Genomic DNA, 12,593 nt, shown 5'->3' on the forward strand with positions numbered 1-12,593 from the left:
AAAACTGCGTTGCATTCTGATTATAAATTGAAACTTGATTCAAATTCAATGTTGGACATTCTCTTGGACTCAATTGCTCTGTATTGAAACCCTACTAAAAAATTAAGTACATTTTTCATTGTTCTATTAATCAGCTTTCTTCTCGTTTTTGTTCCACAAACATCAAGAGCCGTTACGCGACGTAGTCCTACGCCAAAATCGTCAGGTGGGTGCGTTCACAGATGTTTGTGTTTACGTGCGATTAATCGCACTCGCACATTGTGCACAGTGTTTTCACGAAGGGGTTGCAGTTTGCAGTGCTCTGCTTCTGCATTTCAACTCGCTCGCTCGATCATCCTCCCACACGAATCGGTTATCCACTTATCTGCAGCAAACTGATCCAACATGACGACGTTGGAAACTACCTCACATTCTGCCGCGGACTATGTGTACTGGTCTTCGTTGATTGTGAGTATTAAATTTACACTAGAGCAGTTAGCTATATTGTTATCTAATAACGGAACAATCAGTCCGGTGGAGTCGCCGGGTTGGTGGTGGACGTCGTTCTCTTCCCAATAGACACGATCAAAACGCGACTTCAGAGCGAACGCGGCTTCATCAGGTCCGGTGGCTTCCGCGGTATCTACAAGGGATTGGCACCGGCAGCTGCCGGAAGCGCCCCAACAGCCGCCCTGTTCTTCTGCACATACGATGGACTCAAGTCGCACCTGGGTGCCCTGGCCACCAAATCACAGCAACCCTACGTGCACATGGCATCGGCGGCATGTGCGGAAATAGTGGCCTGTTTGATTCGTGTTCCGGTGGAGATTGCAAAACAACGGAGGCAGGCCCTGTCCATCAAGTACAATACGTCCTCGGTGCAAATCCTCTACCAAGCACTTAAAACGGAAGGAATACGACGAGGGCTGTACCGTGGCTTCGGTACCACCATTATGCGAGAAGTTCCGTTCTCATTCATTCAGTTTCCTCTGTGGGAGTATTTGAAGCTCAACTGGACTTCGGTAACGGGAACGGCACTGACACCGGTTTCGGTTGCAGTCTGTGGTGCAATTGCCGGTGGTATTGCAGCCGGGCTCACAACTCCACTGGACGTGGTGAAGACCAGAATTATGTTGGCCGACCGGACGGAAGCGAGTAAAACCAGCGCATTTAGGATCCTACGAGGAATTTATCGAGAGCGAGGAATTCGAGGGTAAGTTGGCTTTGAAGCTCAGACAGTTTTTACGTATTGTAATTTACAATTAACATAAAGTGACCAGACATCTTTGGCTTCAATGCGGGACAACATTTGTAAACTTTTGAAAATTTGTGTGAGGGTTCATTCGCAGATTTCATAACGCTAAACATAGCCATATTTTATACACTTCCACTGAATGAATATTCTACTTTTTTCGTATGAGGTGAAACATTGTTCTTTTAAATGCCCAAGTAAAATTTGAGGTAATATGAAAACCGAAAAGCAGTTTAGTCTAAAATAATCGACAAATCACGACAAATAATCGACACACGTAAAATATCACGTGATACCAATATTTTTTTAGGAGTTCCAATCAGAACATTGTAAGCTTTTCAAATCGTTTTCATACTGAAGCAAAAGTTTTTAGTATTTCAAACTGAATCCTAGATCTAGAAGGATTCTGATTTAGAAATCCCTCAGAATTTAGACTTGTTTTTTTGCTAAATTTTGCAGGAATCCAAAAATTGTTTGATAACAGAACAAATGCAAAATATTGAAAGATTCTGAACAGAATCATGTGAGGTTTCCTAACAGTATTGTGAGGAGATTCTGAACCAGAACATGAGCTGAAAATATAATAAATACTGTTCCGTACCTTGTAAGTTTAAAAAAAATCAAGCTAAGATATTGTGAAAATTTTCAACCGTGAATAATGTAAAAATTCTGATTTTAAACAGAATTGTGTCAAAATTCCGGCTATAGGTAAATCTGTGGATTCCATAAAATTTGATCAAAAAGTAATCAGTTATCGCCATGTTGAGTATGAACCGAGTTATGTAAGGATCCCATTAATATTTTTCAAAGTATCAAGGTGAAATTTTTAATAATAAAAACCAAGTTCTGTAAAGATATTGACTAGAATCCTGGATTCTGATAAGAATATTGTTAGTCCATGGAGAAACCTGGACTACTCATGTGGATGTTAATTTTGAGTTTCCATATAACATTGAATAACATTTGGTTATCCCTACAATCCGGGACGTTTTCCGGGACGATTGGTGATGCGGGACAGGCTGCTTAAATCCGGGACTGTCCCGCACAATCCGGGACGTCTGGTCACTTTAAATTAACATATTGGTACATAGGGTAGGTGTACCAGTTATGGACATAGGTATCCTATTTCGCCATACGGGATAATTTGATTATCTTCAAGTTTTTAATAATTTTATGTGTTTAAGTAGTTTGATATCAAATATGTCTTGATGTTGAAACATTCGAAAATATCCTAAATGTGGAAGTTTTCGAGAAATTAAATATGGCCAAATAGGGAATCACTATAGCCTTAATTGATACACTTTCCCTATATGTATTTGCTACAAAGCAAAATCATGTTATTAATTATTATGCTCTTTAGCATATTTGAGCTAATTTTTGACGCCCAGGGCGTAGCATAATATCCCACACCTAATATAAGCTTCGTCACAAAATCGTATACTCCCCTCCCCCTAAACTGCTACGTCATTTATGGACGGGCCCTTATGGGATTTATTAGATACACAGAATTGGACAATACATTTTCAACGTTTTCGATTGTCCATACAAAATGATCAACTTTGGTAGGCATGAAATATTTACAGGAATCATGCACAAATTACGTCACGCTCCAAGGGGGGGGGAGGGGGTCAAGCCAAGCGTGACAACCCTTACAAAAATTTTGGAGGTCTCATACAAAAAACGTGACAAACGGGGGGAGGGGTCGGAAAAGTTGAAATTTAGCGTGACATAATTTGTGTACCATCCCATATTTCAACATAAATTTTTGGGTATTTTCCAATCATAGTTCGGAAGTCATAACCGACTATTTGATATCAAACTACTTAAACACATAAAATTATTAAAAACTTGAAGATAATCAAATTATCCCGTATGGCGAAATAGGATACCATTATGTTCATAACTGGTACACCTACCCTATGTACCAATATGTTAATTTAAAGTGACCAGACGTCCCGGATTGTGCGGGACAGTCCCGGATTTAAGCAGCCTGTCCCGCATCACCAATCGTCCCGGAAAACGTCCCGGATTGTAGGGATAACCAAATGTTATTCAATGTTATATGGAAACTCAAAATTAACATCCACATGAGTAGTCCAGGTTTCTCCATGGACTAACAATATTCTTATCAGGATCCAGGATTCTAGTCGATATCTTTACAGAACTTGGTTTTTATTATTACAAATTTCACCTTGATACTTTGAAAAATATTAATGGGATCCTTACATAACTCGGTTCATACTCAACATGGCGATAACTGATTACTTTTTGATCAAATTTTATGGAATCCACGGATTTACCTATAGCCGGAATTTTGACACAATTCTGTTTAAAATCAGAATTTTTACATTATTCACGGTTGAAAATTTTCACAATATCTTAGCTTGATTTTTTTTTTAAACTTACAAGGTACGGAACAGTATTTATTATATTTTCAGCTCATGTTCTGGTTCAGAATCTCCTCACAATACTGTTAGGAAACCTCACATGATTCTGTTCAGAATCTTTCAATATTTTGCATTTGTTCTGTTATCAAACAATTTTTGGATTCCTGCAAAATTTAGCAAAAAAACAAGTCTAAATTCTGAGGGATTTCTAAATCAGAATCCTTCTAGATCTAGGATTCAGTTTGAAATACTAAAAACTTTTGCTTCAGTATGAAAACGATTTGAAAAGCTTACAATGTTCTGATTGGAACTCCTAAAAAATATTGGTATCACGTGATATTTTACGTGATTCAGGTCTAAATTTTTACTTATTTTGTTATTTATTATCTGTTCAGCATTGAAATTTTTTTTACAACAGATTATAAAAATCCCACTACAATAAGGAGCCGGATCCCATTCTTGGCACTTTTAAAAGAACAATGTTTCACCTCATACGAAAAAAGTAGAATATTCATTCAGTGGAAGTGTATAAAATATGGCTATGTTTAGCGTTATGAAATCTGCGAATGAACCCTCACACAAATTTTCAAAAGTTTACAAATGTTGTCCCGCATTGAAGCCAAAGATGTCTGGTCACTTTAAGCGGCTACATACATGGCAGGCAGTTGTTTGGCATAATGGTCATTTGGTAGAATTTGATAAGGAAGATACTGCAGTGGTACAGTAATGTCCAGGACCATTAGATGCTTCACAAAATACCATGTTATCTTGGTCTTATAATCATCATCATCATGGTATCTTGTCAACTTAAAAGAGATGAACGAGTTTCTTCTTCTACTTCTTCTTCTTGGCATTACGTCCCCGCTGGGACAGAGCCTGCTACCCAGCTTAGAGTTCTTATGAGCACTTCCACAGTTATTAACTGAGAGATTTCTTTGCCTAAGTTGCCATTTTCGCATTCGTATATCGTGTGCAGGTAGGGAAGTCGAGGAAATTTCCATTACGAAAAGATACTGGACCGACCGGGAATTGAACCCAGACACCTCCAGCATGGCTTTGCTTTTTGACTTGGACTCTAACCACTCGGTTAAGGAAGGCCCGAGTTTGTCAATGTCAGTTTTGGGTTTTCATATGTAATTCAAAAATAGTTTTTCGTCATTTTACACAACTTTTTGAGCTGTTTTGTGTAAAAACTTGTGTGCTTTTTGATTTTCGATATAAGGTCGACTATTTTCGCATTGTTCAATCAAGCCTGACGTGAATTGTGATTAAACGATTCTACATTTTCTATTTATAGAATCTTCGCCGGATTTGTACCGCGGGTGCTGTGGATAACACTGGGAGGAGCCATATTCTTCGGATTCTACGACCTCACATCACGGATACTGAGTTCGGATGACAACAAATAAGTTGGACGCAAACGTGATTTACATGTGTAACTGTTTTTGAACTTAGTCAAAGCACAGCTTATTTTTTTACTATAATAATAGTATGGTAGATTCCAAAGAGACAAATTGGTAACAATAAACAATAATAAGAAAAAAGCACTTATCACATAAAATAAATGGATTATTTTTTTGGTGTTCGTGTATGCCTGGGTTGCGAATAAATACTAACTCGTAATACTAACATGAGCGGCTAATACCAGTCGATTGGACCAGCATCAATTATGGCATCTTCTTCAGGAGGCGTAGAGATTATCAAGCTGTTGCTTCAGCCTTCTTTAAGCGTACAGTTCATTGCCACTGGTGTATGTTCGGCTACTATTGATTCCTTTGAAGTACGGTTCATCTAGGCGAAGCTTACCTTTCAGTAAGTGTTCCGTTTCCAGGTCATTGTCGTCTTCGAGATCCGACGAATCGAACGAGAAGCTCGGCACGTAGGCATGCTTGTGGAAGATCTTATGCTTCTTCCTGGCCATTAGGTACACCTGAAATTTCGAATGGGTTTCCAGTTAAGAATAGCGAATACTCTTCAAATTAATTCTATAACATTTCCCCGAAAACAGTTCCTCATAACGCTACATAATCTCATTTTCCAGAATGTGCCATTCCCCAGATAACTCATTCCCAAAATGTACCATTCTCCGGAAATATAATTTTCCATCAAAATTGAAAAAGTGATTTTTTATAAATTGTGAGATTGTTATTGTAATTTGAAATTGCTCGATACACACCTTTGCAGACCATCGTCCGCCTATCTAGACACGGGCTAGGTGAGGACCCACCAAGCCTCCCCCGTTGACATGCACAAGCAGGCGCCTGTCCCACAAGTATGAGATACAAATTATCCATTGATATATTCCCTCTGGCACTAAATCGAATAGCGTCCTCCGCTTCCCCACCAGCACTGCGCCTCCTGCACGCTAAACACAATGTCGGAAGTAGCAGTGCGCATCGTACCTTCGTGCTGTGCGTACAGGAATTCTCTCTGCTCTAGGAAGTTTTTTAAAAACTACCTAAAGCAATAGAACAGTTGGGTTTATTCTACGAGTGGCGTGAGGTGACAATTATTGTCGGTCTCGTATAGCGAGGTGACAATTCTCTACTCGAGTGAAGTGACTCTCCATGAACTAATTTACAATGACGTCACGCTGCTTCTTACATCGGGAAGAACACCTTTTACTGCGGGCCGTGTTTACAAAACATGAACGATTTCGTTGTGCATTCATCCACTTCATGTTCATCCGGTGAACATTCGTCGTCCGGATGTTGGTCCGGATGTCATTTTAAGTAAACATTGCCCGCAATTAGAGCAGAAAAGAAAAATAAAGTCGAGGATAAAAGAAGACCGTTCACTCGAGTCGAGAATTGTCACCTCGCTATGGACCAATGCAAGAGTTCACTTGTTTGACGTTTGAGCGGTGCCGAATTCACTAGTTTCCATGGTCACGTAAATAACACGGCACCGCTAAAACGTCAAATAGTGAACGCGTGCATTGGTCCATGGACCAATGCACGAGTTCACTAATTTGACGTTTGTTGCCATGGTCACGTAAATAACACGGCACCGCTCAAACGTCAGATAGTGAACTCGTGCATCGGTCCATACGACACCGACAATTGTCACCTCACGCCACTCGTAGAATTAACCCATTGCTACAAAAATACTTTTCAGTGCTAAAATTAAAAACGGTACTTTTCAGTACTATTTTTTTCTATTATTGATCCCTTTACGATCCTTGTTTGGACCCGTGCCTTCGATTTTTCGTTGGACCCGTTGGCGAAAGCTAACGGTGGTAATCCTGCTTGGAAAAAAACCTCTTGGGAGGTCTCGTCTCCTTTCGTTTTAAAACTGTCACTAAACGTGGCAAGAATAGAAGAAAGGACGTTTCTCCGGAATGTGAACTTTCTTCCAAGGGTGAAATGGATAATGTTCGTAATGGATCATTGAAGGTAGTTTTTGCAAGTGCAAAACATCGAAACAAAGGCGCCACTGTATATGGAATTTAACATTGTGACAGCATTGCTGTTCTGTCAAACACACAAGGCTACGGTGGCTCTATCTATGCTTTCCATAGCGGCCGTTTTGGTTATTTTAATGATCCATTGCATCGAAATGAGCAATCAGTTCGATGCTCTAGACAAATTTTCCGAACACCAAAGCAGCAAAATTGCGATTTTTCTGGTCACTCTATTTCGTAAATGGTCACCCTAATCAAAAAATCCAAAAACACGTGTATCCTTATTTCGGATAAGGAACAAAATAGCAAATTTTCAGGGCATTCGGTGACCCACTAGATCGTTTTTTCATGGAATGGCTGTATACACCAATGAATGTTACTAATGATTAACGAATTTCCAATTGTGAAAATCTTTTGAACTTCGTTATAACAAATTAATCAACATTTTTAATCATAAATCGTGATAAAATTTATAATTAATCATTATCGCTCTTGTCAAAGTCAATGGTTCGCATTTGATTTGTTATACTGAATCCTAATTTCTTAAAATAGGTACAAACGAAAGTTTGAAAAATCTCTTAGTTCATTTTGAAGTTAATATGTTAAGGTATTTAGATATACTTTTCTGAGGATTTCTGAGGAATGGTTCATTCTGGGGAATGTTATTAGGATCCTTCAAATCCAAAACCTTACCATAACTGATAGGAGCATCACGGTAATGAGGACAGCCAGTGGAATGAATAGGAAGTTCAGGCTTTCCGAATTGCCGGGATAGTGTTTGTTATCAGGCACCTCCGCTCCCAGGCCAGATTCGGTCGTATTCTTCATGGTGGTGACGTTCAGCACCGTTAAGACTGTTTGCGTTAGATTGGAGCTCATTTCGTCGTTTTCGTTCCGCTTATGCTGATTGTAATTTATGACCCCTTCTTCTGGCGAAAAGATAAGCGGATTCTCGTGTTCTTCTTTTGATTGCAAATGGATGAGGCCTATTTAGGTAGTCGTCACAATGTATTAATCACGTAGGAATTTTACATTTTACACAGTATAGATTTGAAACTCTGTCCAACTCACGATACTCCGTTGAAGTTAATTAGATTTACGCGTGGGAGAAACACAAGAACACTTTTCACCAAGAGCTGGTATTGCAATTTAATATTTTTTCACTGTTTTGCGTTCTTTGTCGGGTGCACTTTGAAGTTTTCACTGTTGAACTGATGTTGAGTACTTGTTCACTGCTGCGCGGCCGCTGTTTTTACGGACAGTCGTGTGCAGCGAAAACAACTTTGAACTTTGCTGGGGGAGAAGCATCTGGGTCCTGCTCGAAGCCTCCCGCGAGAGATTGCGAGAAGGTGACGAACGAGGGTTGTCAACAAAGGGTACGTTCACAGCACTTCACCACCCACTTTACGTGCTCACAGGAAGGGAAGGTGGGTGGTAAATTTCCGTAACGCACAGTAACGTAAACAAATGTCAGTGCGATGTGCTATCAGCTGTAGATCGGGGAAGTGTATAGAAAATTTCATATAAAAAATTATAAAATAGTAAGATATATTTAGTGAAACAAACTGAATTTACGTTAGAAAACGAATACAGAATATCTAGATAATGCATGACATGGAAAAATTTGAAGAACACTTGAAAAAAGCTCTGCAAAAATGGTTCAACATCAGTCGGTATTCAATACGTTATCAATCCAAACAGTTGGCGCAATGTGGTGACATCGTGGTCAAATTTATTCCTCCAACGCCGACCGACGTGAGCTTTGAAACGCAATCACTAATTGAGGAAAGCATCGAATGGAACTTACCTCTGGAAACCATAGAAATCACCAATTTATCTGCTGAATTGCATCTCAAACGGGAATCAGTGTTTCGTTATTTCATCACGAATTGCATTGAAGACAATCTTCGGTTTCACAATGAAGAGCTAAATTACATTGTTCTGATTTCCGACACAGACGAACTATGTCCCGATAATTTTACCATGACTGACTTTAGGCTTTCCGTTGTTCATGAAGTCGTTAAAAATGTGTTAGGTTTTTGTGGATTCAAAGTTTTGAATCACCGTCCAACGGAAGAAGTACCGCAAGTCATCAATATTGCCAGGAACCGTCGTAAAGGCAGTACCGGTATTGAACTTCTGTGTGGACCTGTAACTTCTAATGGTATCATCGCCGCGGATTATATAAAGTAAGTAAAAGTAAATTTGAATACATACGCTGCTGTACAAAACAATAAGACCGAATAAAAGTATAACTCTTGGAAATTAACGGCTTTTTTGTAATAATCAATTTCATTTTTTTATGTTCGCAATTTCTTCTCCCGACATTTGCACTAAGTGACCAGCTTACTGAAGTCTGCCGAATTTCACACGCCTAATAATATCTAAAACAACGGAGGTTTTCCAGTCTGCCTCTTTCAACGTCCACGCTTCATGCCCGTGGAGAGCCACCGGAAGGATCAATGTTTTATACATGGCGAATTTTGTTTCCGTTTGCAAGTTGCACTACCTAAGATGGTTACGTAGTCCGTAAAAAACCCTATTCGCAGCCGCAGCACGTCTTCAAACTACGCGGGAAACGTCATTGTCATATGTCACAATACGTATCCCAATATAAAAAAAAAACAACTCTTCATCAACTTCAAGTACATCTCCATCAAACACTACCTCAGCTTCAATCCGTCTAACACCACAAGCGAGGTTAACACCTCGCCTGTAATTCGAACACTTCATTTAGAACCATCCAGCGTAGCATGTATCAGTCTAATTAGCTTCGCTGGAAAACAATGTTCAGACATTATATACCACAGCTCATTTATTTTCACTGAATCGTACACCGTCTTGAAATCAATAAACAGATGGTGAGTCTGCAAGCTATACTCCCAGAATTTATCGAGGATCATTCGCAAGGTAAACATCTGATCCTTTGTTGACCGCCCCATACGAAAACCAGCTTGGTATTCGCCGACGAAGGACTACTCGAGCGGTCTCAGTCTATTAAACAGGATGCGCGACAGTATTTTGTACGCTGAATTCAGCAGGGTAATTCTTCTGTCGAGTGGTTTCTCAGTTAATAACTAAGCTAAAAAACAGGGTCTGTCCCAGTGGGGACGTAATGCCAAGAAGGAGAAGAAGAATTCCTCTGTATTGGGCGGAATCCAGTTTGTGCCCTTTCTTGCAGATTGGGCGTATGGAGCCACCCTACCAACCGGTAGGCATTTCTTCGTCCTCCATACCTTCAGAAGTACTCGGTGGATCGACTGGAAAAGCTGCTCACTTCCGTGCTTGAGTAGCTCGACCAGTATCTTGTCCTTCCCAGCAGCCGTATAGTTCTTCAGCTCGCTGATTGCCTTTTTAACCTCTCCTTTGTTCGGTGAGTCCACAGCTTGATCGTCGTCATCGATGTTGAACACTGCTAAAATTGCTCCATCCACCTGGCAGCCACCGCCAGTTTTATCGGTCAGCAAATTTCTTTATTGCACATGGCGGGCACTGGTAGAGAGAGCGATACAGGGCAACTGAAGAAAAGGGAATCCACCGCAGAGGGAAAAGACAGCACGAAGACAGTGTAGTAGCTGAAGCTCAAGAAAGCATGAACCAGAACGATATGCGGAGATTTTATGGCGAGCGGCACAAAACCGTAACAATGCTGGTGCTATTACATATGTATACAAACAAAATCATAACTTCCTGAGAGTTATATTGTTAACTCTTTAGTTATCTTATTGTTTTTCCGCCACTGTATATACAATATGATCTACTTTCTTAGGCATCTCAATTATTTATGGACCGGCTTGAATAAAATTTTTGCAGCTCGTCAGACATAACGCGCGTTTCAACATACATTTTTAGTATCTAGTTTTAGTAGTCTTCAGGAAACTAAATGATCTCATATACAACTTTGGACTGTTGGACCTCGTCCCCTTAATGCTACAACTAGATAACTCGAAATTGCAATTTTTAGTGTTCAATTTGTCGAAACATAAATCTCAATTAAATCTGCCAGATATTTACAGATAGTAAGCGTGTGATTCAAAGTAAACAAGTCAAAAAGTACTTTTCAATCATATTCTCTGTGATTATCCATCAATTCGTGAAACGGTCAAACTTTCAATGTTGAATAGTTTGAAATTTGGATTATCTAGTTGTAGGAGACGACCAATTCCCTCATTTAAAAAATTGAGAATTATTAAAATTTGTTAAAAAATCACTTTGTTCACTTCAAAATATATGTTAAAATTCAAGTTATGTCCGAAAAAAGGTGAAAATTTAATTCAAAACCCTATGGTCCGATTTCAATGATATTTTCACAGTTCTTACCCTCTGACCCTGTAAAGTTGATCATTTTGTATGAAAAATCGAAATACCTGCAAATGTGCCCTATACTGTAACGATTTTATTTCGTAGGAAACGTGCCAACGATATGCAGTTAATCGCCCAGCACAAGTATGGCATACGCGTTAGAGATCACCAGCGGTTTCAAGAAACGATCGCTAGCTTGGGCCGGTCGGCTGCCATTGTCGATATGCTGGAATCCAAAACATCCAGTCCAATTGATATGCGGAAGGAGAAAAATCAATCCAGTAAAGGTAAGTATACTGTATGTTAAGAATGTAAATTCAAAAACTAAAAGATGTGTTTCTATTCAAAGGTGCTGCATTCATTCTTTACAATTATGCTAGGATATCAGTTCTGTTTAAGACATTCGCAGAAAAGCAGAAAACAGGTTACTATCCAGAGCTACCCCCGTTAGAAAACGTTGATTACAGTCTACTTAGCGAGGAGGTAAGTTTTGTTCCTGGATTCATTGACATGCTGTAGTTGTGGCAATTACTTTATAGGTTTGCATATGGAATACATTTCTAAGAAATTTCTCAATTCCAGGACGAGTGGCACCTGTTCTGGGTCTACGTGGTGGGTTTCCCCGAAATGCTGAAACAGGCCCTAGGCGATGGACAATTGACGCGTTTGTCCCCTCATTTGGTGCTTGGATTCACGTCGGGATTGGTTATTTGTCTCAGCAAATATTATCGGCGAGTGCGGATACTGACGGTAAGTTATATGTTTTTATCAAAGCAAATGACGTAGTAATACTTAACAAACTGTTTTGTATAATTTGATAGGAAAATCGGGATCATCTGCTGCCCACTATGTACGCTAGGATTTATTTGTTAAAATCAGTGTATTATATTTTGTCTACATTGTTAGACATTCTGGATCTTGAAGCCGTAACGCAAATGTAGCGTTTTTGGCATGGAATCAGCAGTTTATCAATTTGTAGAGAAATGTCCCTAAATATTTTATGACCGTAAAAGACTACCTTATCGAACGTCCCTAGTGAACAGCTGTACTCTAATAGCCGTTACTAAACTTTTCAATTACTAGTTTAGGAAATATGAACCTAAAGCAGTAACGCGTAACTATTGTCCATTGTCACAAATGTTCCAAGAGCATCAACTTCTTCAACACTTCAAACAACCCCGTCAAACACTACTTCAGCAACACCACTAGACCTGTCTCTATCTCTACCTGCAGCCATGTATTTCGTGTTGGTAGAATTTATAGTCAGGCC

At 39.5% G+C, this 12,593-nt stretch overlaps 3 protein-coding genes across 3 annotated transcripts; 2 read left to right on the forward strand and 1 right to left on the reverse strand.

The window, feature by feature from the left end:
* Positions 1-173: 173 nt before the first annotated feature.
* LOC5567158 (S-adenosylmethionine mitochondrial carrier protein homolog) lies at positions 174-5,165 on the forward strand. The gene is made up of 3 exons (XM_001651539.2): positions 174-447; positions 510-1,192; positions 4,916-5,165. The coding sequence occupies exons 1-3, from the start codon at positions 385-387 to the stop codon at positions 5,025-5,027; spliced, it is 858 nt and encodes a 285-aa protein (XP_001651589.1). The 5' UTR covers positions 174-384; the 3' UTR covers positions 5,028-5,165.
* Positions 5,070-8,346, reverse strand: LOC5567159. Its single transcript, XM_001651537.2, has 3 exons — positions 8,093-8,346; positions 7,715-8,007; positions 5,070-5,548 (listed from the first exon to the last, which is right to left on the reverse strand). Exons 2-3 carry the CDS (start codon positions 7,898-7,900, stop codon positions 5,342-5,344), a joined length of 393 nt encoding a protein of 130 aa, XP_001651587.1. The 5' UTR covers positions 7,901-8,007; positions 8,093-8,346; the 3' UTR covers positions 5,070-5,341.
* A 137-nt stretch (positions 8,347-8,483) lies between these two features.
* On the forward strand, positions 8,484-12,280 carry LOC5567157 (DALR anticodon-binding domain-containing protein 3). Its single transcript, XM_001651536.2, has 5 exons — positions 8,484-9,210; positions 11,429-11,610; positions 11,673-11,806; positions 11,906-12,073; positions 12,145-12,280. Exons 1-5 carry the CDS (start codon positions 8,627-8,629, stop codon positions 12,262-12,264), a joined length of 1,188 nt encoding a protein of 395 aa, XP_001651586.1. The 5' UTR covers positions 8,484-8,626; the 3' UTR covers positions 12,265-12,280.
* Positions 12,281-12,593: the final 313 nt, after the last annotated feature.

This window comes from Aedes aegypti, chromosome 3, assembly GCF_002204515.2.
Source record: "Aedes aegypti strain LVP_AGWG chromosome 3, AaegL5.0 Primary Assembly, whole genome shotgun sequence".
In the NCBI taxonomy this organism is placed as follows: Eukaryota; Metazoa; Arthropoda; class Insecta; order Diptera; family Culicidae; genus Aedes; species Aedes aegypti.

Excerpts from the sequence above, each read along its gene's own strand:
- LOC5567157 (XM_001651536.2), top strand. The coding sequence starts at position 8,627 with ATGCATGACATGGAAAAATTTGAAGAACACTTGAAAAAAGCTCTGCAA. Across the intron at positions 11,807-11,905 it reads ACAGTCTACTTAGCGAGGAG|GACGAGTGGCACCTGTTCTG; the intron begins GTAAGTTTTGTT and ends TCTCAATTCCAG. Across the intron at positions 12,074-12,144 it reads GGCGAGTGCGGATACTGACG|GAAAATCGGGATCATCTGCT; the intron begins GTAAGTTATATG and ends ATAATTTGATAG.
- LOC5567159 (XM_001651537.2), bottom strand. The coding sequence starts at position 7,900 with ATGAGCTCCAATCTAACGCAAACAGTCTTAACGGTGCTGAACGTCACC. Across the intron at positions 5,549-7,714 it reads TGATGCTCCTATCAGTTATG|GTGTACCTAATGGCCAGGAA; the intron begins GTAAGGTTTTGG and ends TCGAAATTTCAG.
- LOC5567158 (XM_001651539.2), top strand. The coding sequence starts at position 385 with ATGACGACGTTGGAAACTACCTCACATTCTGCCGCGGACTATGTGTAC. Across the intron at positions 448-509 it reads TGTACTGGTCTTCGTTGATT|TCCGGTGGAGTCGCCGGGTT; the intron begins GTGAGTATTAAA and ends CGGAACAATCAG. Across the intron at positions 1,193-4,915 it reads CGAGAGCGAGGAATTCGAGG|AATCTTCGCCGGATTTGTAC; the intron begins GTAAGTTGGCTT and ends TTCTATTTATAG.